The sequence below is a fragment of the Panthera pardus genome, unplaced genomic scaffold, assembly GCF_024362965.1.
Source record: "Panthera pardus isolate Hobbes unplaced genomic scaffold, ASM2436296v1 HiC_scaffold_6, whole genome shotgun sequence".
Lineage (NCBI taxonomy): Eukaryota > Metazoa > Chordata > Mammalia > Carnivora > Felidae > Panthera > Panthera pardus.
In genome coordinates, this window is record NW_026526991.1 from 126,533,294 (window position 1) to 126,558,594 (window position 25,301).

At 39.0% G+C, this 25,301-nt stretch overlaps 1 protein-coding gene across 4 annotated transcripts in view; it reads left to right on the forward strand.

Moving 5' to 3' along the window:
• The first annotated feature begins 16,435 nt into the window (after positions 1 to 16,435).
• MINDY3 (MINDY lysine 48 deubiquitinase 3) overlaps positions 16,436 to 25,301 on the forward strand; it is a 95,655-nt gene continuing 86,789 nt past the window's right edge. For 2 of the 4 annotated variants that reach the window (XM_019460678.2, XM_019460679.2), the window contains exon 1: positions 16,437 to 16,773. In XM_019460678.2, the coding sequence (XP_019316223.1) occupies positions 16,680 to 16,773 (94 nt within the window). In that variant the 5' untranslated portion in view covers positions 16,437 to 16,679. Of the gene's footprint in view, positions 16,774 to 25,301 lie in introns of all 4 variants that reach the window. The other 2 variants (XM_019460681.2, XM_019460683.2) reach the window with 2 other exon arrangements.

Below are 25,301 nucleotides of genomic sequence, written 5' to 3' on the forward strand. Positions count from 1 at the left end.
ACACCATTTCTTTTTTATCCATTCGTCTGTAGATGGACACTTGGGTTGCTTTTATATCTTGGCTATTGTAAATAATGCTGCAATAAACAAAAAGGCGCATATATCTTTTCAATTTAGTGTATTCATTTTCCTCAGGTGAACATCCAGTAGTGGAATGACTGGATCATATAGTAATTCTAGTTTTAATTTTTTGAGGAAGCTCTATATTGTTTTCCACAGTGGCTGTTCCAATTTACATTCCCACCGACAGTGCACAAGAGTTCCTTTTTTCCCACATCCTCACCAACGCTTGTTTTTTCTTGTCTTTTTGATTCTAGCCATTCTGACACGCATAAGGTGATAGCTCATTATGGTTTTGATCTGCATTTCCCCGATTATTTGTGATGTTCAGCATCTTTTCATGTGTCTGCTTGTCATTCGTATGTCTCCTTTGGGAAAATATCTCTCAGGTCCTCTGTCCATTTTTTAATTGGATTATTTGTTTCTCAGGTGTTGGATTGTATGAGGTCTTTACATATTTTGGATGTTAATCCCTTCCCAAATATATAATATGCAAATATCTTCTCCCATGTTGTAAGTTGCCTTTCTGTTTTGTTGGTGGTTTCCTTTACCGTGCAAAAGGTTTTGTCTGGTGTCCTCCCAATAATTTACTTTTGCTCTTGCTTTCTTGCCTGAGGAGTTATCTCTGGGAAAATGTTGCCATAGCTCATGTCAAAGACGTGACTAGCCATGTTTTCTTTTAGAAGCTTTTTTTAAAGTATTATTTTTAGTTAACATACAGTGCGATATTGGTTTCGGGAGCAGAATTCAGTGATTCATCTCTTGCATACAACACCCAGTGCTCATCACAACAAGTGCCGTCCTTAATATCTATCACCTACTTCACCCATCCCCCCACCTCCCTTCTGTAAACCATCAGTTTGTTCTCTATAGTTAAGAGTCTGTTTCTTGACTGTCTCTCTTTTTTCCCTTTGTTCATTTGTTTTGTTTCTTAAATTCCACATATGAGTGAAATCATATGGTATTTATCTTTCTCTGATTGACTGATAAGAATACTCTCTAGCTCCACGTCGCTGCAAAAGGCAAGATTTCATTCTCTTTTATGGCTGAATAATATTTCATTTTGTATATGTCTATGTGCATACATACATATATGCATATACGTACATACATATATACATATACATACATAGATATATATATGAGTGTCTTTATCATTCATCAGTCAATGGACATTTGGGATCTTTCCATTTTGTTTATTTTTTCAAAGAGCCACTCTTGATTTTATTGATTTTTTTTATTGTTGTTTTAGTCTCTGTGTCATTTATTTCTGCTCTGATCTTCATTATTTCCTTTCTTCTTCTAACCTTGGGCTTTGTTTGCTCTTCTTTTTCTAATTCTAATTCTAATTCTAATTCTGTTCAGGTTAAAGTATTTATTTGATATTTTTCTTCTTTTTTGAAGTAGACCTATTTACCGCTATAGATTTCTCCCTTAGAATGGCTTTCTCTGTGTACTAAAGATTATGGACTGTTGTGTTTTCATTTTCATTTGTCTCCATGTATTTTTTAAATTTTGTCTTTGTTCATTGCCCTCTTGAATGTTTAGTAGCATGTTGTTGAGCCCCTACATGTTTGTGCTTTCTCCAGTTTTTTCTTGGGATTGTTTTCTCAGGTTATACTGTTGTTATGGAAAAGATGCATGACATGATTTCAATTTTTTTAATTTATTGTGACTTTTTTTTTTTTACCTAATATGGAGATATCCTGGAGAATATTCCATGTGTGCATGAAAGGAATGTCTTTCTGTTTTTGACTGGAATGTTCTATATATATTTGTTAAGTCCATCTGATGTAATATGTCATTCAAAGACACTATTTCCTTGTTAATTTTTGTACCTGGATGTAATTTGTACGGTCCATTGATGTAAGTGGGGTGTTAAAGTCACCTACTATTATTGTACTGCAGTCAATTTCTTCCTTTATGCCCGTTGGTATTTGCCTTATATATTTAGGGACTCCAATATTGGGTACACACATATTTTCAATTGTTAAAAACTCTTGTTCAACTAACCCCTTTATCATCATGAAATATCCCTTTTTGTCTCTTGTTACAGTCTGTTTTAAAGTCTCTTTTATCTGATATAAGTATTGCTATCCTGGCTTTTTTTTTTTTTCACTTCTAGCTGCATGGTACATCTTTTTCCATCCCTTTACTTTCAGTCTGTATGTGTCTTTTGGTCTGAACTGAGTCTTTTGTAGGCAACTATAGCTAGTCTTATTTTTGTCTGTTGCATTTTGGTTTTTTATATGTTCTGCTACTCTATGTCTTTTGATTGTAGCATTTCAAACATTTACATTTAAAGTAATTATTGACAGATATGTACTTATTACTATGGAGACAAAGTATGAGCCAGGAAATTCCTGAGCACCCCACACCAGGGGTGGCCTAACAAGCAGTCTGGATTTGAAGTGATACAGACCTGAAGCCTTCCCAGTGCAATGGCTAGAGTTGTAGAACCAGGGGTGTTCTAGTGTGTGCCATGTTGGGACCCTATAGGTAGAATGGTGTGGTCGAGGTGCCTGGGAATCACTGAGGCAGTGGGCTGGCTATAGTGTCTAGAACCCTGCTCTTGTCCAGTCTACCAAGGTGGAGGGGGAACATAAACTGTGACATTCACCAGCTCCTCCAACCCAGAGAGAGTTCCAGCAGCTCCCCCAACACTTGGCATAATTCTAGCCCTAGTTCCTTTAAATTGCTCTTTTAAGATACAGATTTTTTTTTCTGTGCCCCAAGGCATCCAGGGCTAGTGTGGGCTAGGGACTAAGTGCTCACCAAGGCAGCAGGTACAGCTATGGCATCCAGAACCCTGCTTCAGTTTGCACTCTGAAGGTGGGAAGGGGAGGAGCACACACCATGGTGTTTGCCAGCCCTTCCAACCTGGAGAGAGTACCAGCAGCTCTCCCACCACTGGGTGGAGTTCTAAGAATGACTCTTTTAAATACTAGTTCCTCTTTTAAAGTATGCTTTTTTTTTTTTCTGTGCAGAAACAGGGCCAGGGTGGGTGAATCTGCACAAAGTCCCTCAGTACTGTCCCTCCCCACTGCAAATCCAAGTGTTAGAGGTAGGGATTCCCTTCATTACCATGTCTTTGTCTCTCTCCATGTTCTCTATGTGATCTATCTTATGTTGTGCAGGAGCTGTTTGGTCAGCCCTCAGTTCTTCTTTAAGAGGAACTACTCTATAAATAGTGTGGATTTGGTGTGTCTGTAGAGAAGGTGCGTTCAGGGTCTTTCTATGTTGCCATCTTGGACTAGAAACACACCCTCACGCCATGTATTTTATTTTTATTTAGCAACATTTACATGGCACTTACCCTGAGCCACCATTATTTAGGTGCTTACAAATGTTCACCCGTTTACAGTTGTGTTCACAATTTTAAACAACTTTAAACTCTCATTTTACTGATGAGAAAATTGAGAGACAGTGAGGTACATTCTCAAAGTCACATGGCAAGGGCTAACCTAAAACTTGGCATTTTATACCTAGCTAAATTAGCACTTACAATTAATGACAAAATAAAGACATTTTTGCAAATATTTAGTGTCCACAAAAATCCTCTCTTTGGAAGAATTCAGAAAAGATATGTGGTAGGAAGTAAGAAGTTAAATCCAAAAAGAAATGGTAAACAAATAAAGTGGTAACCATGCAAGTAAATCTAAATAAACTTTAACTAAATAAACTTAAACTTTAACTTCTAAGTTTTACTTTAACTTATTTAAAGAAATAAACATAATTTAGAGATTACATAAACAAGTGAGAACTAAATATCAGATACTACCACTACTTATATTAACTCAGATCATTACTTATAGCTAAAAGTATAATTTTCCAGATACATATAGCAATTCCAAATGTGTGAACACCTAATATATAATAATACATAAAGCATTATCTGTCACAACAAGAAAATATTGACAAATCCTCCTGAACAGTGGGAAATTTAACGTTTTCTCTAAATGTTTGAGCAACTAGATTTTTTAAAAAGTTGTTTAGACTATGGATGGATACAACAATGAATTAGTCCCTTAATCTATTACTAACACATAGTATGATATACTAAAAAATCAGGGAGCAGATACTCCTCTCATTCATGGATGAAACTTTTTTAAAAGTTGACCATGGACTGAGCCTAAAAGCAAGTGTTACCAAATGCTACAGTACCAGGATCACAATATGTTGTTCACTAAGAAAAAATATAATTAAACTTGAAATTAATAACAAATAGATTAAGAAATACTTGAAGATTTAAAATTTACTTAGAAATAATAAATTGAGGGAGAGAAATGAGAATGTTAACATATTTGAATTGAATGATGATTATGAAAATACCAAATATCAAAGCTTGGTTAATTCTTAGGAATTTTGTAGTACTATATACTGTATTAGAATGCATCAGATAGATTAAAAATAATGAAACTAACCATGTAACTCAAAAAAATTAGAGGGGCACCTGGGTGGCTCAGTCAGTTAAGAGTCTGACTTTGACTCATGTCATGATCTCACAGTTCGTGGGTTTGAGCCCTGCATCAGGCTCTGTGCTGAAAGCTCAGAGCCTGGAGCCTGCTTCAGATTCTGTCTCCTTCTCTCTCTGCCCCTCCCCCACTCCTCCCTCTCTCCCTCTCTCTCTCTCTCTATCTCTCTCTCTCTCTCTCTCTTTCTCTCTCTCTCAAAAATAAATAAAACATTTAAAAAGTTTAAAATAGAAAAAAAAAAGAACAAAAAATAAACAGAAGATAATCATTTTGCAAGTCCTAATGAAGTAATTGATTCAGGCAAAGATTTTTAGTGGATGCCAAACCATTAGGTAAAAAGTTGACAGAAAATGGAATTGATACAGAGCAAAAGTCGAGCCCACAGATTCCTTGCTGGTGACACCTTCCACCATTAGTCAATGTTAGCAAAATTCAAAATTAGACAGCCTTTTGATGTGATGTAATAAGCAGCACATAGTATTATTCTTAAAATATACTTGCAAAAAAGCATCTTGCCATCTAAATAATGTATTCAGATTAAATCAAATAAAATCTTTACACCAAAACTTCCAAGTAATAGGCAATACCAAAACCTACAGTGATACCAAATACCAAATGCCAAAACTATAAGTCAAACAATCCCTGAAGGAATCATGACATACATTTTAAAAATCAAATGTTCTAAAGGAAAATTGATCCATTCTTTTCAAAAAGCTAGTGTCACGAAAAAGAAAAGAGGGGAATGTTCTATATTAAATTCTCCTTTAGAGAAATACCTTATATTATCACTGATTGAATCATGGTCTGAAGAATCTAGGTTTCAAAGGCATTGTATGAACTACTGGAGACATACGGATAACATTAAATAATATTAAATTATTTAATGGAATTATTAATTATCTTAGGTGTGATAATACTGTCGTGTTTATGTAGAAAAGTATCTTCATTTTAGAGATGCATACTGAAATAATTAGGAGTATATTGTTATGATAGCTTTAATTTATATTCAAAATGTACCAAAACAGATGAAACCAGTGATTTAATTGTTAAATCTAGGAGATAGGTGCTTATAATTCCTTCTTTTTGTGTGTGTTTGAAATTTTTTATCATAACAGATTTCAAAAATAAAAACCAAAGAAAACAGAAGCAGCCTCAGGGATCTGCTTTTCTTTGCTAATGTGAACCAGACCTCCATTCTTCTAGGTCCCAGCCTCACCTAAAGCTGCCTCCCAATGTTGCACAATGTGTGGCACCAAAAGATTTAGGGGCAGAGGTCATTCATCCTTCAGCAAGCATGACATCCTGCTGAACAGAAGCCCCACGAGTGATCACGACACTAATTCAATCTGATCATACACCTCTTCCTGCTCTGGTTTTATGATCAGCATTTCAATATGAACTTTGAGTCGGGCAAATTTGGACAGCTCCTACTTGAGACAACCAAGAAAGATGGGGAGGCATTCTGAGATTAAAAGCAGATGGAACCAATTTTCCTATCCAGTTTTACCATTGCTGACTTGGTTTAAAACCTGCAGAACATTTCTTTTCTGGCTGTCTCATTCTATCCAGTTTATGAGCTTTACCCAACAGAAATTGCCATTCTTCTTCCAGAATAGAGAAAAAGAATTAGATTATTATGTTGGTAAAAATTAAGCAGCTCAATTTCATATTCATTTATTTGGCCTCAGTCTATCCAAAAGATATTCAGGAAATGCTGTGAGGGACTCATAGGTAGGTGAGACTTAGATGGAAGTGTAAGTGACTGTAGGAGGGAAAGGTCTTGAGCATGAAAGGCAAACCTTGCTACAGAAATCCAGAAAAAAAAAAAAATGGCTATCTATAGAATGAAACATGGGACAGGCTATGAATAACAACAGCTTTGTTTCTATCTTATTTGCCCTCTGATTTGTTTTTCTTGCCTTGCTGACTATGACCTCCTTTACTATGTTGAATAAAAGTGATGATAGAAGGCATCTTTTTCTTGTTGCCAATCTAAAAGGGAAGCTTTTCTAGTTTCTCCACTAAGTAAGATGTTGCCAAAGGCTTTATTATATTTGGTTCCTATGATGGATGCTATCAGTTTCAACCAAGATTCTTTTCATGGAGCCAGTCAATACAACCATCCTCTCGCTATTGGAAATTACTGACAGTTAAAGTTTGCAGCTGCCTTTTTCCACAAAGAATTATCCTTGATCAAATTGGAGCCACTGGGGCAACCAGTGTCTACTGACTGACGTCAGATTACAAAGACTGACCACTTTGTAAGTATCACTGAGACATTGAAGAAACAAAATGACAGGCTCATACTTATTAATTGGCAGTCTAAGACAAAGTATGAGACTCAAAATTCTCCTTGGCAGCATTAAAAATAGTTTTGGGAGTAAGAGAGTAAATAAACCTAAAAGCCAAATATAAAATTTATTTGTGAAAGTATCAGAAATTCAGAGGAGGCCAAATTCTCCTTGCCTAGGTTGGGGATCTCATAATAAAGTGGGATCCCAAGACTTGGAATGGGGATATCCAGCCTCACGTCCTCTCTATACATGCCTATTCACAGACAGCTTGGATATCTTCCCATTTTGGCAGTTGGCTTTCCACAAAGTGGAAGAAGAGATCATGCAAAAACTGTAATACCTTTCATGACCTAGTTTTGGAAAATAGATACCATCACTTCCACAATACTGTGTGGGTCACACAGTTCAGTTCCATTTAGTGTGGGAGGAAACTATTTAAGGGTATGAATATCAAGAGGCATGAATCATGGTTGCCATAATGTAGGCTGAGTCCCACAGACTACCTTTTGGCTTTAATAATTCAAGTCTCTCCCACACATGAATTCTCATAAAGTCTCATACCCTTGCAGCATCAGCTTGAATCCTATGGGTCTCATCATCTAAATTAGGTAGAGTATGTATGAGCTTCCTTGAATGTAATTTATAAAGACTGGTGAACTAAGAGACAGTTTATCTGGCCTGACACCCATCAGAATTGTGAGGCAGGGATAGGATAACCAGAGTAGACTCTTCCATCAGAAACTGGTAAAGGAGGTCCACAGGAGTTGTGGGTCCATAGTATTTCTAAAATCTAAAATGACACATCAGACACACGTTGATATTTCCTCAATTAGGATTTAAGTCTTGGGAAAGACTCATTGTAGTTCTGAATCTGTTCTCTGACCTTTTGGTTCTACCCTTCCTTGACCATAGAAGATATCTCATGTTTGCAACCCCAGCTGGGTTGTGTTCTCAGCCTTCTTCCTATATAAATTTGAGGAGTCAAAGATCAATTTTTATTTTTTATTGTCTCTTTTCCTTTTAGTTCAAATTGGCACTGTTTCCATAAGTATATTATCTCTTAAATTAGACATTAGTGTTTTGTGGGTTTTTTTAGCTTTTTACTTAAATTCCAGTCAGCTAACACACAGTGTAGTATTAGTTTCAGACGTACACTATAGGCACTCAACACTTCCATACCAGAGATGAGTCCACAACTATATGGTCAATTAATTCTCAACAAAGCAGGAATGAATATCTAATGGGAAAATGTCTCTTCAATAAATGGTGTCAGAAAACCTGGATAGCAACATGCAAAAGAATGAAACTAAACCCCTTCTTTACACCATACACAAAAACTCTTCTGCTGTGGTTGGCTCACGTTGCCCCTGGTTTTCTGGATCCAGCGTGTGAAAGGCCACAGTTTTGTTGACTCTGATTTCTTCAGGCTGAACAGTATTGGGATGGGGCTGGGGGTGGGGTGGGGGAGGGAAGTCAGGTGAATAAAAGAACAGACATATCTGGTCAGCAGGGCATAGGTACAATGGCATCATCCATCCGAGCTCTGTGACTGGGAGTCCGTTTGCCCCCCACTGCCTCTCAAATTTCTCTAAAATAAAAGAATGTGCATGAAGTACTCAGCACAATGCCTGGCATGTACTAAGTGCTGAATTAAACTGGGGCTATCTCAGTATCAATGTCCCAACTGAAGTTCTCCTTCCATGGTGGACTGCTGTTGTTTATGCATTTCCAGAGCACATTCTCCTTTAAGCTGACATTAATGCATACGTTTTCCTTTGGAGACAGAGTCTCCTCCATGGTGTGCTGGTAAATATTTGACATCCTGGTCTCTAGGAATAAAAGATCCTAATTTGTAGCACTGGCGATTTCCATCCTGCGAATATCCCTGCTATGGTAGATTTCTAGCTACCAGCATCAGACAGTGCAGAAATTGGAAGTTGCAGACACACCGGCTCTGGGGAGCTGCGCCATGCATTCTCCGGGACCCTACCGGGGCTTCTTCCCATTGGTGCCACACTGACCCTGGTCCTGACTGGTGGTGGAGGTCCCACTTTCACACTGGCTCACCCATATGGCCCGGAAGTGGGTGCTGACTATTGAGAAGAAACCTTAGATCCACATGGATCTCTCTGTAGGGCTACTTGGGTATCCTCATAACACAGCAGGTAACATCCCCTAAGAAAGCAAGGAAGTACTTTCATGACCTTGCCTTGGAAAGATTTCTCTCCTCAATGTGATGGAAGTACAGAAATGCAGGAATAGCAGGGGGGAGAGAATCACGGGGGACAGTCTTGGAATCTGGCTACTACACATGACGTCATGTTAATTGGACCTGATAACTAAGAAATGGCAAGGATAGTTGACCCTTGAACAAAACAGGGTTTCAGAGGTGCCGACCTCTCATACAGTTGAAAATTTTCATATAACTTTCAACTCTTCAAAACCCCAACCACTAAGAGCCTACTGTGGGCTGGAAGACTCGCCAATAACATAAGCAGTCAATTACCACATGTTTTGTATGTTCTATGTATTATATACTATATTCTTATGATAAAGCCAGCTAGAGAAAAGAAAACGTTATTAAGAAAACCATAAGGGAAAATGTACAGTACTATAGTATATCTTAAAAATCCACATATTTAAGTAGACCTGTGTGGTTCAAACCTATGTTGTTCAAGGACCAACTGTACTCTAGATGCCTGGTAAGACACGTGCTCCAGAGGGTAAGAGAGAAATGCTACAAAGATTCAGGGGCCCAGCAAATCAGTGATACATTTCTGGGTTCAGTGTTTTGAGCATTTCTGGACTTGCCTCCAAAATAAAGGACAAGTTATGTACCTTGTACCTCTAACCACTAAGAAAGAAGAACGATGCTTAGTAGCCTCCTTTATGCTTCAGAGGCGGTACATTCCACACTCGAGCACAATATTCTGTCTCGCTTATCACGTGCCGCATGAATTCTTGAGTGGGGCCGAATGCAAAAAGATACCTGACTGCAAGGTCAGACTGCAAGGAAAGCAACTCTTTCCCTTCCTCTATACAATCCTACAGACCTGGGGGCTCCCAAGATACCCTTTGGAGAGAAAGAAGCTGGACAAACCCCTAACAATCCTCAATAGGAAAGTTGCAGCACAGAACAAAGGCTATTTCCTCATTTGTCCTCAATCTCAGTGTGCTCCCTGCGGTCTTACCAACTTCCTGGTTAACTCTCAGTTTGTCTTTGCGGTTGATATTTCCTCTGCCTGAAATATTTTTGCATTGTATATATTGGCTCACTCTCTCATTTCTCTGCTTACAGGCCACTTTATCGTGACTTAGGGAAGGACTATATAAAACTGCAACCCCTACTCTTCACCCAGCCCTCTATCTCCCTTCTCTGCTTTATTTTCTCGGGAGGATTTAATGTATCGTACTATATACTTCCCTTATCTGGCTTTTTTTGCATGTGATCCACATTAGAATGTGAATTTGATGAGGGTAAGAATATTTGTCAATTTTTTAACTGCTGGATCCCCAATATATAGAGAAAAGAGCCGGTATAGTAGACAGTAAGTAAATACTCATTAGACGGATAAATGGTAGACCCCCAGTTTTAGTGAACATCTAACGAACAACTTCATTTTAATGCTCGAGAGACACCAAGCATTATCTGTCATTCACTACGATAGGCAGGAGACTACCTCCATCCGAAGATATTCATGTCTTAATCCCTGGAACTTGTGCAGATTACATGGAAATGGGGAATTAGGTTGCAGATGAAATTGAAGTTGCTAAGTAACTGACCTTAAACTAAGGAAATCGTTCCAGAGCAGCCGAGTGGGCTCAGTGTAATCACAAGAGTCCTTAAAACTGGAAGAGGGACAAGAGGAGGAGCTTAGAGTGGTGTGATGTTAGAAGAACTCAACTAGCTTTTGCTGGCTTGAAAGATAGAAGGGGGTAACAAGCCATGGAATGTAGGCAGCTTCTAGAACCTGGAAGAGGCAAGGAAAGGAACCCTTCCCAAAGCCTACAGAAAGAACAGCCCTGCTAATGCCTTGGCTTTATCCTGGTGAGACTCTTGTTAGACTTAGGATCTTCAGAAGTAAGATGACACATTTGTGTTGTTTAAGCCAGTAAATTCTCTGGTAACTTGTTATGACTGCAGTGGAAAACTAATACACTTTCTTCCTCTTCTCTTTTGATCTGCTTATTCTCTTACACTCTATTACCAAAAACACAGTTTAATACAGTGGTCATAGCTTCCTTTCAGGAGCAGAGTCAGCATCCTCAACTCCAGTTTCTATACAGCGGCTTCAGGAAACTTCAGCACTCAGAAGACAAACTCTTCCTTCTTTATTCCTGTTTCCATATCTGGAAACAAGCACACCTATAGGTCTGACCCCCCTTTGTGTTTCTGTTCTGTTTCTGATCCCAACAGAGATGCTAATCTTGTATTTAAGCATAGTTAAGTTTCATTAAATTTTGAATGTCACCTACCTTCCTTAGTAAATCGCTAAGTTTCACCCATTCTATTTCTAAAACGGCCAAGGGATTTACTGCACAGTGAAATTGCCAATGGCACCATTCCACTTTATGCCCTAAGCATCTCATCATGGATTATTGCAGTAACTCCCTAACTGGTTCAGCCATTTCTCATTTGTAATCATTGTCCTCACTGCATACTGCCAGTTATAATCATAAGATATAAAGATGATGTTAGCACCACACTGTTGAAAAATCTTAACTAGCTCTTGTTATATTTAAAGTTCATAGCATTGAGGACTGAGTAGTATTAAGGCCACAGATCTAGAATCAAATCACCTGTGCTCTGAAATGAGTTTGTGCACAGGTTCTGGGTCAGAAAAATCTGGGTGTCCATCCTAGTTTCTCCATTCACTGCATGATTCAGGGCAAGATTTTTATCCTCCTAAGAGATCATAGTTCTTATTCCAGAGTCATGAGGGTTCTGTACTGTAACACATGTAAATTGCTTAGTATAGAGACTGCCATAAAATGTGATCAATAAATATTAGCTGCTTAACTATGTAAGACAGTATGTTAAGATTCTGGCCCTTTATATTAGTCTTCTCAGGCTGCCATAACAAAATTCCAGAGATTGGCTGACTTAAATAACAGAAACTAATTTTCTCGCAATTTTTGGAGGCTGCGAGTACAAAGATCAAAGTTCCATCAGGGTTGGTTAATGGTGACACCTCTCTTTCTGGCTTACAGACAGCCACTTTCTTACTGTGTCATCACATAGCCTCTTGCCGGATGCATGTGGGATCTCTGGTGTCTTTCTGCTTTTATTAGGACACCAGTTCCATTGGGTTAGGGCCCCATCTTTATGACCTCATTTACCTTATGTCTCCAACATATGGATTTGAAGGGGACGCAATTCAGTCTATGGCACCCTCCTTTATCTGACATTCCTGACTCATCTCTCTCTAGGGATACAAATGCCAGGCTCCTGCCATAATAGCATTTCATGCCAAAAAGGCACATCCTCCCTTTTTTCTCTGGTCAAAATAATACCCAGTTCAAATGCGTAAGTAACTCATCTTCCATGTTTGCTCCTATGGTCTTTTGGTCAAACCATTGACATAGCTAACATAAGAATGGTATTTTTCAATTACATATTTCTTTCACATACAATGTTTTCTGTTAAATCTCATAATCATTGTATGATGTAATTATTGCTAATGACCTTCTTTCATGAATGTGGCAACTTAGCCTCAAGGACGTTGTTTATTCATCCTATAAAATTGAGAACATTAAAAAATGTGCTTGTTTGTAGAGGATGGTACTATTCATTGACCATGAACCATAGAAAGAGGAGCTGATTTTATGGAAAAAGATGTTTTATTTGACACACAGTGAGTTTGAGGTGTCTATGACACATCCAAGTGTGCAAATATTATGTACTCATTTAACATAGCCAGCCTTGGACTGATATATATTTTGGAATTTGATCTTCTCATTTCATAATGTTAGCACAAGTAAGTTGCAAGGGACAAATAACCTCTTTTATTCTATGTGTTAGTGGAGAATAATGCTAAGTCACTTGTTTATTCTATATACATGCTCAACATTCTTTTTCTTCTCACTTTTTCCATATATTTTAATTTCTAAACAGTGTTTTTTCTTAAATCATAGAAGGGGACAGGATCTGAAATAAATGGCATCCTAAGAGATGATCTAAAGTTAGTCCTTTTAATTTATTGATGAAGAAGGACAGTATAGTTTAAATGATTCATCCAAGGCCATAGTTAGTAGTCACATAAGTAACATTCATATTTCCTTTTTTAAAGTTTGTACCTCTTAATCATATTCATAATCATAACATTCATATTTTCTCATTCCAATCAGAAGCCCATTCCATTATATCAGTGATTCTCAACCTAAACTATGTGAGAAGATCAGTGAATAAAGTCATTCAAATGTCTTTTAGCCCTGAATACAATCCTCTCTCTTGAAGAGTTGCGGTGAACAACTGTTTTATTTTTCTATTTTTCATTTATTAATGTTTATTTATTTAATTATTTTGAGAGGAGGAGAATCCATATGGAGAGAGGGAGATAAAGTATCCCAGGCAGGCTCCATCATGTCAGCACAGAGCCCCATGCGGGACTGGAACTCAGGAACCATGAGACCATGACCTGAGCCGAAATCAAGAGTCGGATATTTAACTAACCGAGCCACTCAAGCACCCCATAACTGTTTAACTTTCCTTAACCCAGATTTTAATCATAGAATCCCCTTTCTACCATGCATTAATGCCAGTAGAAAATGCTTTGGGAAATGATGCAGTATGCCATACTTGGGAATGACAATGGTGGGCTTAAATGCTTGGTAGGAAAATTATCCTGCCGAGATGAGGTCAGGCTAAAGGAAAGGAAAGAATTTCATTTGTTTGATAGATTTATGCTGTTATTGGAAGACATAGGGCCCATAAATAAAATAGCTTTCTTAGTGAATAAGTATGGGATTATTTGATCAGCTCACCTGGAATGTATTAACCACATTATAGTGTAGGTTTTTTCAACGATATGATTTCTCTTAGATAACCGGAATGCAAATACACTAAATGACGACTAAGAGGGATTCCAGTTGGACAAATATTCTTTCCGTGGTGATTGGTAGGAGCAAGGTAACGAAGTCATTGTGCTTCGTTTGACAGGGAAATTTGGGGAAAGACAGGAAACTAAGCCCAGAGTTAGGGGTTTGATAGAGTAATTCTGCTGCTGTGAACTAGTAAAGACTGCTAAAGGGAATTAATCATGATGGAAATCTCAGCCTAGTTTTATGGCTGTGCCCTGACTTGAATTTGAACGAAAGAGAAATATTACTAATAAAATTTACATACGAGCAGAATGTTTCTGATTTTTCAGGACTTTCTTTTAGGACTAAAGATCATTCATGCAACCTGTGTACATCTTAACGATACACATCACTTTCACCAAAACCATAGACGGTCCTAAGAAAAAATATGTGTGAAAATATGGAGCAATATAAATACTTCAAAGTAAATGTACATAATTTTCAAGTTATTATAATAAGAGAAACTCATTATTATCCTGGGCCAGATATAAATGCAACAAACTTGACTGCTTCCAAAATGTATTATGTTTATGTATAATTACTGAATAAGAACATTCGAAACGAATATTAATTTGCATTTCTATTGTAGTTTAAGTAAGTTCACATTTTAGATGTTATAACTAATGAATTAAGCAATGTAAATCATTTAACATCAAATATTCCTTGTTAAAAAGATGTCCTGCTAATTTAAAATTTTTAAACGCTGCAAATGAAGAATATAACCTAAAAGTGGAAAGGACATATCAATGTGCTGAAGATTTTGTCAGCTCGTTGTAGCTGTAAACTTAGAAAAATCACAGATCAAGAAATATTCTGTTTTTAAAATTATGTTTTGAAAGTATAGCCTTACCCCATATGTATAGAGAGTTAATCAAATGTATAACTACTATCTGTATATTAATGGAAAGAAAACAATTGTGGCCAACACCTCTGAACTTAGAGGTCTGCCTCTTACACACTCTATGAACATAGACCCTTCTATGTCTTTCAGGAAGTGAAATAATCCTGTAAATTGTAAACCACCAAGCAAATAATAGATGTTTAACTGGACTTAATACTACTTCTCCTGATCCCTAATGTGCTAAAAGAAAACGAATTGTTAAATTCCAGTAAAGGCAAATATCATTCCTTCAACGAATACTTACTCATATCCAGCAATGTTCAATGCTCCATACTAGGTGCTATGAGTAAGACAAGTCCTTGACTTCCATAAACTTATATCCCAGGAGAGTAATCGTTTTTGGGTTTTTTTTATTTTTTTAATATTTATTTATGTTTGAGAGAGAGAGAGAGAGAGAGAGAGAGAGCGAGCGGGGGAGGGGCAGAGAGAGAGGGAGACACAGAAACTGAAGGAGGCTGGAGGCTCTAGCAGTCAGCACAGAGCCCCGCGTGGCTCTAACCCATGAACTGGGAGATCATGACCTGAGCCAAAGTCAGAGGCTTAACCAACTGAGCTACCCAGGTGCCCCTCAGAAGAGTAATTCTTTGCAATTACAAGGATGACAGTAACTGTCATGAGTAAGTTACACATGAGTTACCATGAAATTGCAGAAGCTAAAATTTGTACTTCAGATTTTAATGACTGGAGTCAGCTTTATTACAAAATGGCATTCATACTGTCTTGAAGAATGAGTGAGATTTGGTTTGCAAAAATAGGGTAAAGAGAGTTCCACAGGGAATAAAAATTAGGAGGGCTATAGATACGGCTCAGGCACTACAGCAAAGACTGTTGCAGTTCGGAATAAAGGATAAATTAGCAACGCCCTCTTATTTGCAACCTGTAGGGAACCCATCAGATTGGCTCTTTTGTTTTAAATTCAAAGTTTGGTCAATAGGTTCTCTCCTTTTTAGGCGTCCTAAATACAAGTTTTTACACAAACCAAATTCAACCGCATGTTTGTCAACGATTAAACCTGGACTTCAGGTGTTGTCCACTCACCGAACACTCTCAAAAAACGAGATGAGCATGCTCTACCGTTTACAAACAGGCTGCTTTGAATCTGTTTCCCAATAAATAGCTTTCTAAGTCTGCGTTACACCCAGTAGAGGCATTTCCAACGCACATTACACACCACACCCTTCGCTTATGCATTTAATAGGTGGTTGGACTTTATAGGATTTATCGAGGCACACAGGCCGACAGCCTTCAAATTAGTGGTGGCTCTCTGTGAAGTCACAGATGTTTCCTCACGGAGACTCAACCATCGTCTTAGAGTTGTAGCTCTGTGTAACTAATATTACATATTTTAAGGGCTAGTCTACGCTCCAGGCCCTAAGGCGTGGGCCGCAGGGCCTGCGGTGCGCCGAGGGAGGAGGGGTTCCTGGATGGTGAAAACAGGCCAACGCCCAGGGAACGCGGCGTCCCCGCCAGTACAAAAGTTACCACCCCACCTACAGCCGGGGGCGAAGTTCAGGAAAACCGGCGACCACCGGAGCGTGCCTAAGCTCTTCCTAACCCCCCCCCCCCACTTCCGCTTCCGGGGAGGCGACTCCCGGGTCCACCGGGCGGGGGCGGGGGCGGTAGCGAAAGGGAAGCCGGAAGTGGCCCGGCACTTCCGGCACGGGAAACTCCTTGCTGCCGCTCCGGCTGGCTTGACAGGCGCGGTCTCGGCTAGTAGCTCTCTCTCCTCTCGCCTTCCGCCCTCCGCCCGTCCACCCTCCCAGCTCTTTTGCCGCTGCCGTCCCACAACTCCTGTCCCTGAAGGCGCCCCTTCCCCATGTTCCGGGGCGGGAGTCCTGAAAGCGAAGACCCGCTCGCCGGTACCCCATCATGTCCGAACTGACTAAAGAGCTGATGGAGCTGGTGTGGGGCACCAAGAGCAGCCCCGGTCTCTCTGACACCATCTTCTGCCGCTGGACACAAGGTACCCTGATGGGGCTCTGACTTCCAGCCGCTTCCTTTGCCCTGCGAGAGTCTAGCTGCGACGCCGCCGGCGCCACAGCCCCCCTGGCTTGCCCTGCACTCTGTCCCGATTCCCGTGCTCAGCTCGGACACTGGACTTTCTAGAAACGCCCTGCCTGTCCCGGGGTGGGGGGAGGGGGGAGTGGTTGAGTAGGAGAATGGCTGCAGCTGTCCCCTAAGGACCCGAAGCGCCTCTGCCACTCCCTGGGCTGCCCTCCGGCAGGATGAGAGAAGGATGGTGGTTGGGCTGCAGTGTGTGACACTGAGGGTGTGCCCCGTGCCCCGGTGTCAGTTTCGCAGCCAGGGTTGCGGCTTCCCGAATCCGTACCCACTGTCAAGGCTTCGTGTTATTGGCGTGTGGTTTAATTTTGGCGAGAGGGGAGTCCACAGGAAAGTCAAAGTGGCCAATTCCAGGAGGCAGCGTTGTTGTTTGTGTTTTAACTGTGTGGTCGGACGTGGTCCTCGGCGTAAAAATACCAGTGTTGCTTGCTGTCAGGTGCTCTTTTGACCCAAAGTATCCCCAGTTTTGAGATGGTTTACTTATCTGTTACGGTTCAAAGGAATGTGGATCACAGCACTTCCCGTGCTGGTCTAATTATCCAGACAGGATTTTTGAGTTATGTAAGAAGTTTTATTATTACGAACTCTAAGGAAATAAAAATGACCATTTATTGTATTCCTCCGCCGTGCCAGGCTCTGCGTTTGGCACTTTGTACCAGTAATTACCTGTAATTCTTAAGTTTAATGATAAAACTCAACTTTGCACATTACTTAAGGTGACTTCAGAAAGACTGAAGTTAAGTGAGGTTACAAGCATAGTCTTTGGAGTCAGGAGGATTCGTGGTGTAAGTAGGTAAAACATAGGCCAGTAAATGGTAGCTCTTCATTTCTATTGTTAAATCATTTATTTACAGAATCCGTGTTCTCAAAGGATTTGGGGGAATTTTAGCCTAGTAAATCTAAGTTCCTAGTTCGTAGTGTGTATTTTGTAAGAAGAATTCAGGGTTGAAGGAAATCCCTTCCTCTCTCTTAGATACGCCTCTTTTAAGAGCTGGTAAAATTAGAATCGTAATGTATTACAGGTTATTACAGGTTATTTAGTCCATCACTCTTATTTTGCAGATGAGGAAAATGAGTCATGAAGCTAAATGACCAGGCCAGAGTCACACAAATGGATAGAAAGGGAGTGAATTACAAGTCTCCTGATTCCTCACACAGATTTGTTAAGGTTTCAAACCTTAACATGGAATTGCTTTTGTACTTTTTACACATTTGATTACGTCACTGGAGTAGCATTTTCTGAAATCTTGGACACCTGCATTTGCAGATTTTAAAGCTTGCTTTCTACGTCGACTTCATTTTATCCTAATAGCGAACAGCCCTGAAGTCTACAAGGCTGTGAAGCATTAAGAAAACTTTTACTTCCCGTGTAGTCACCATTAATTAAGCATGTACAACGTAGAATAAGATCGTGTCCGGCCTTGTTTATATTAATACTGTGATGAAGTTTCAAGGAGGATCGAAAGGCACTTCTACTGGTTAAGAGAGGGCTTTGGAACAGGTGTAGTTTGGTTCCAGGTTCAAGTTATTTCACTTCCTCAGGCCTCAGTCTCCTTCTCTGTAAAATGCAGATAATAGTAGTGTCAACCTTACAGGGTTGTTGTGAGGATTAAAGGCATATAAATACATTCAGGCGCTTAGCACAATATCTGACATAGAGTGAACGCTCACACAATGGAAGTCCGTTAGCACTTGATTTAAAAATTGTTTCATTGTAGGCTAAGCCAAAGAGCACTCTCTGGCCGTGAGCTGACAGTTACAAGAAATTATTGTTTATTTGATGAATAATCATTTTGTTTTTACTCTTCTTTCTTTTTTATTGAAGGATAGTTGATACATGATAACCACTATTTAAGCTATAACTTTATAATGATACGAGAACGCTCGGCCACCTTGTAGTCCTGTAGGAGTTCCTTAACGAGAATCATTCAGTCAATACCGTTTACATTTTTTTTTTCTTTTTAGAGTGTGTTTATATCGTGGATAGGTAATTCTTCATGGTCTTACACTGATCAAGATTTTCAGGCAGCCAAATATGTATTTGTAAGTTACCACTTCTGAATCAGAGGGAGGTTGCTAATGGTTTTGCTTTGTTAGCCGTTACATTCATTTATTCGTTTAGAGGCAGAAGTCATTGCTGAAGATCGCTTTGGGGGTCATTTGGGATTTGAGCATAGGCACAGGACGCGGCTCTGCTGCACTTGCCTTACAGCATTTGACATGTGACACCAACTTTGGCTCTAGCTCACAGTCTGTCACTGTGTTTTGACAACTGGAATCGTAGCGAGTTTTTTGGAAGCACGTTAAAAGGGTGAGACGTTTAGGGTAAATATTTGTAAAATTATGTTTAGGGATATTGCATTTATGAAACCATATCGATTGGTCACATTAAACGTTTTTGATGCGTTTAAAACAAGCTGCAGGGGTTGGTGCAGCCCAGAGTTGCTTTTTTTCTCTTCATTGATCTGCCAGTTACAGACTGTACATGACAGCAGTGAGCCACAGAAGTGGCACATGGCCGTTGTTTTATTTCACTTGGCAGTTTTAGATAATTCTCTTCTGCAATTCCTTTTTCTTAAAAAAAAAAAAAAAAAAAAAAGAGGGTTTTGTGGGGGGGGGTTTGCCAGTTTTTCTTTCAAAGACGTACTTTTAAGGTTTGCAATTATTTTCTAACTAGGAAATTGAGTCTCTCCTGCCGCCTTCCTTCCTGCTCTGTTGCCTGTGATAGTTTTTTAAGAAAAGTGTGTATTTTCTACCTCTTTTTTTTTTTAATTTTTTTTAATGTTTATTTATTTTTGAGACAGAGACAGAGCATGAATGGGGGAGGGTCAGAGAGAGGGAGACACAGAATCCGAAACGGGCTCCAGGCTCTGAGCTGTCAGCACAGAGCCCGACGCGGGGCTCGAACTCACGGACCGACCGCGAGATCATGACCCGAGCCGAAGTCGGCTGCCCAACCGACTGAGCCACCCAGGCGCCCCTCTATCTCTTATTCAAAAGCACTGTCTGTCCTCCTTGCCTTCTTCCCGAAACACACTACAACAGTGTTCCAGGCAGCAGTGTTGCAGGTTAGACTTGGTGGGATGGGAAGGACGGCAGATAATGCGCATAGCATAAATTGAGCATAAGTGATAGTTAGAAGGTAAAGAACGAGGGATTGTGCAGTGGGGTAGTGTGGCTAGGCCTCATTTTAAGATGAGATTTGAGCAAACCTTGAAGCAGCTGAGTGAACTGTGCAGTTATCTGAAGAAAGGGTGTTCCAGGCAGGGAGGATCGCCACTATAAAAGACTTAATGCAGAATATTCCTTGCTTTTTTGTTCAAGGAACAGGAAGGAGACTAGTTCGGCTAGAGAAGGAATGAGGGAAGGAGAGAGTAATAAACGATGATGTAAGACCTCATTTTCATCCAGTGGCCTAGAAAGCCTTAGAGACCATGGTCAGAACTTTGATGTTTCTTCTGAATGAAATGAAAGGCCATTGAGAGGTTCAGAGCAGAGAGAGACGACATGACAAGTTTTTAAAGCACTGATCTGACTGCTGTGTTTGAGGGTAGACTGTAGTGGCTTGAGTGAGACAGCAAGATGAAATGATAGACAAAGGCAGTAATGCAGCGGGGAGGAAGTGGTGACTTGGACCAATGACAGTAGCACTGGAGATGGTGGCAAGTGGTCGCAGTGACCAGCTCCCGGCAGAACCAAAGTCATTTAGTCATTAGACTTATTGGGAATATTTGTGGGGTTTTTTTTGTTTTTCAGTATTGATTGTCTAGTTCAGTGTTTGGCAAACTTTTTTCTGTAGGTCACTGGCATTTATTATTTTTGTCTTAAAACTCATCTCTGCCATTGCAGCAACAGCAGCCCTAGATAATATAGGTGTGGCTGTGTTCCAAAACTGCATTTACAGAAACAGGTCAACCCCTGATCTAGATTATAAACTCTGAGAAACCATTTTTCCTTTTTTTTCCCCCCTTTCCTCTAAGCTTTATTTTATTATTTCATCTATAAGATTGGCCAGAAAGGGAGAAACACAATTGCTATTTATACCAGTGCCTTGTTTTGGGGGTGAGGTGGGGAATGGAGCTGTGGTTGGTTCAAATTAGAGTTTGGACTTTGGGTATAGGACAATTTTTGTTATGTAATATGAAGAAAAAATAAAACTTAACAAATAACTTAGGAAAAGTTATGTATTAGGAAAAGTGAGGGATCGTTTTATTTTAAAGTATTTAAATATAAAGTATTTAAGTATTTATTTGAAGTACTTAAGTATAAAATGTATTTACAAGTTAATACGTTTGTTATAATGTGATTTAACATTTTACCAAAATAATAAAGTGATATGCCAGTATTATTAATTTTTCTTCTAAAGTAAGAATAATACTGTGAGATCGTATCATTTCAGAGGTTTTTGTTGGTGGAAGCCTTTTATTTCTCTCAAGAATAGATACTCCTTTCTCCAACCTACCTGAATCATGTCATCTACAATCCATTTCTTTCAAATTTAAAATTTGTGAGCTTATATGAAAAAGTTAATTTCTTGGTACTTTGAATACATGTTTTTCAGTTTAAAGTATCTGTCATAATATCTTAAATTGTATTATACTTTACAGTTTTTGGAAGTCTTATTTAATCCTTGCAACAACCCTGAGAGATAGCAAAGGATAATTGTAGTTTCCTGATTTTCATAGATGAGGAAACTAAGGCCCAGTTCAGTTTTGGCTCAACCATTATCATCGAGTTTGTAATGACAAACCAAGTTTTTTTCCTCCGGGCTTTTGTTTACATGGGGATCCAGAATTATGGGGACAGAAGTTGTAAAACTGGTTTAAATAATGTATATATGCATAGTAAGTCACATGAAAGTGAAAGGTTAGAAAATTGCAAAGAAGTTCATGGCTCAGGTTTAAATTAGAAGCTATAAAACAGATTTCATGTCTGTAATACTGTGGAATGTGATACAAAATTATATATTTAGGATCAGATGCTTTAGATGGCTAATTCTGGATCTAATCAGGAAAAACAACCATTTTGTGAAAAGTTAATTCCTTTTAAAAGTAGGAAGTAATTTAAATATGAATACAAAAGAGAGAACTCTATATCCTAAAAAATTTGAATTCAAGCACAACCTTATTATGAAAGGAGAAGCCTATTTAGCATAGTCCTGTTTTAGAATAGAATACTTAATTTACTTTTAGTGGACTGTATTTCCTTTTGTGCACTAATGGCCTTTGTTCATTATCTGTTAACACAGTCAGACGCATATACTGTAATTAAACAGAATTTGGTGGGCAGCAGGTCTGCCAAGAATTCTCTCCATGGGGTCTTTATATCTAACATACCAAACAACTCACTGTAATGCATTTCAGCTATAAGCCCCACCCATAGATCTTGACAACTGCATTACATTCGTAGTAATTTTAAGGAAGGTAAGAATTCAGTACTGATTCATGTTTATTATGTACCCTGAAAGTTTGACAGAGCCTGGTTTCACCTTTGCCCTTAGGCTCAAGGCCAGGGTCCCTTCCCCTATTTCCATCCAGTAGGAGCAGAGCTGGGCTGAGTGGGGGCCTCTTGGCTTCAGCTCTTGTTCCTGTGTTGACCTCAGATGTAGTTGTCTTGACGTGATAACCAGCACCCTTAGGTCTCATTGTCCTTACTGAATTTGTCCTGTGCATCGCACCTGTTTCTCCCCTCCATTTAGCCTGTCATCTGTTCTGTTTTTCCCAGGCTGCTGTGTACTGATGGAGAAAATTGTTGTCACCATCAATACAAATGCAGCGATCAAACATTAGCTGAGCCCTCAGTGTTTCTCTTAGTTCTTTATCCTGTCAGCTTTTGTTATGTCTGTCAGAATTAACCTGCTTCTCAATTCTCTCCGATTCCCCTCATTCTTATTCAGTAATTGTGAATAATTAAACTTAAAATTTTAAGTTTTAATAATTTAATTTTTAGTAATTAAAAATCACTCTTATTCTCCCTCTTTGCCTGAACAGTTAATTTAGAAGCCTGCCAAGATTCACTTCTTCTCATAGGCCAGCGACTCTCAAGTTTTTGTTTTTTTAACTCAGGGCCCCATTATAATCTTAAAAGTTATTAAGATTTCAATATGAAAAATAAAATTAATGAGACCTGAGGCATCGTTTTACATTTCTGTAAGGATCTTGAATGTCTGGCTCATTAGAAGACTGCTGGCTCCTTGCATTTGCTTCTCTGTTCAGTCTTTTACAGGGTGTTAGGATGTTGTTAGGAAGTGTATGCAGAAACCCAGCCTCACAAAGACTGCGACTGGTAAGGTAGGAGTTATAGTGGCCTTTCAGACAATTAAGGATATTTTTCTTTAGTACTACACCCAAACTTGGCAAGTGGTAGTTTCTTACAGGTTATTAGTGATCTGGAATCAGAAGCCACATCAATGAATTTTTTGTACTCTATTAAATTGAAATCCATTGGTTTGCCTTGTACTTTGAATGGATCTTTACCCATGCATTCATTTCTAACAGCATGCATCCGTCATCTGGAAGTTACTGGTCCACTGGTTTATACAGAGATGTTAACACATTTCATTATACAATATCAGAAGTCATATTTATTACTATGACCTCTGATCTCATTAGAAAAATCTCTAAGAATTGAGATGCGGTCAAGTTCACAGTGGTGCATGCAGGTTTTCCAAAAATTTTAGTTATTGCTTGAAAGCCTGAAAACTTACCACTGGCAGAAATACAGTCTGTTATTTTCCTTGAAGTATTAGGCTTCCTTCATTCACTTCCGAGAAAGGTCTGCCACATACCCAGGTCTGAATAATCATAGTTTGTCGATAGCTCTTCAAAATAAAAACAGTGCTCTACAAAAAAAGCAGTTCCAGCTTGCAATTCAGAAAATTACACAAGTGCTTTTTCTTGAGACAACGGTCATTATCAAGGTATGTAGCAGAGGTGCTTTAGTTTCCATTTTGTCATGCAGAAAATTTTTTAAAAGGACATTTTATTCAAGGTCAAGGTTTAATAAAATTAGCATCAGTAAGGGCATTCTTTAAGTTAAATTGGCTTTTTCTGTGTCAAAGAGGGCGGTTTTGTTTACTAGGATGACTGCTAGCACAGCTTAACCACACTGCCTTCATGTGTGCTGAGGCACCAGCGGTAAAACCCACCATTACTCTTGTACCATCACTGTGAATGTCAACACAGCATAAAGGGCAAATGATGTCTTAGTACCATTATGAGAATTATTTTAACCTCTTCTAGATCCCCTGAAAGGGTCTCAGTTTTCCAAAGTTCTGTAGACCACACTTTGAGGACCTCTCTGTATCCAGTCTCGCCACCCCCCCACACCATAGCTCTTTGAGGACTTGGTGTCTTTAAACTTCCTCTTTCCCATATAATCGCCCCTTTCCTGTTTTTAAACTCCTGTCCTTCAGCCTATATAAATAATAATAAATAATGATTCTTTATCTAGCTGCCCTTCAAGATATCATCCTTTTTCCTTTTCACTTGTTTAACAAATAGTTTGTATTTACTCTTTCTCCTTGTATTCTGAATCATACCTCAACCCTTTAAAATTTGGTTACTCTCTCCAGTGCTCTAGATTTCTTTTGTATTCCCAGTGATGTGGTTAATCCATTGTTTGAATGTTATGTGTTTTCTCAGCAGCATTTGTAATAAGTAACTACTCTTTGCTTCCTGGAGGACTTCAATGTGTTTTTCTCTTACCTTTCTAATCTTTTTGTCCATCTTCGCTGACTCAGCCTCTGCTTATTTTTTAATGTTCCCAACTCCGTTGTCTTTGTTTACACGTTCTCATTTACTATGACTGCCGTGTTGAAGATAATTCAAATTGCTGTCTTTAATCCTAACCCCTGCCCTGAGCTCCAAACCCATATTTCCCCCACTTCTAAATATTGCCAAATGGTTATCTCAAAACCGAACTTGGAATACCTAGAAGCAAATTCCCCCATTTTCTTTCCTTGCAACAGTTCAAAAAGCATTTATGGAACATTAACTGTACAACATACTAGGAAAACAGTGGGCAACAGAACACGCAAGACACGTGTAAGGCCAATAATAAACAAGTAAACAATAATATCATAATCACAGATTATGAAAAGTACTGGTTGTTCTGGAGGATGGTAGGAGAGACCTACCGTCTTAGATATTTAGACACACCTACTTCGATAGGTGTATCAGGGAGTATCTCTGAGGAGTCAACACCAACATGAGTCCTTAAGAAGGAAAAGGATTCAGCTTTATGAAGAGAGAAGGGGACATGCATGTAGTAGAAACAGCAAGCACTAGGTCTCAAGTCAAGGTGTTGCCATGTTGTAAGATCACTGTGGATGATGAAAATGAGAGTGAACTGAGGGAAGGTGGGTTTAATACAACATGGTGTCTTATAAGGCCAGGGAAAGAAGTTTGAATTTCATTCTAATTGCCCCTG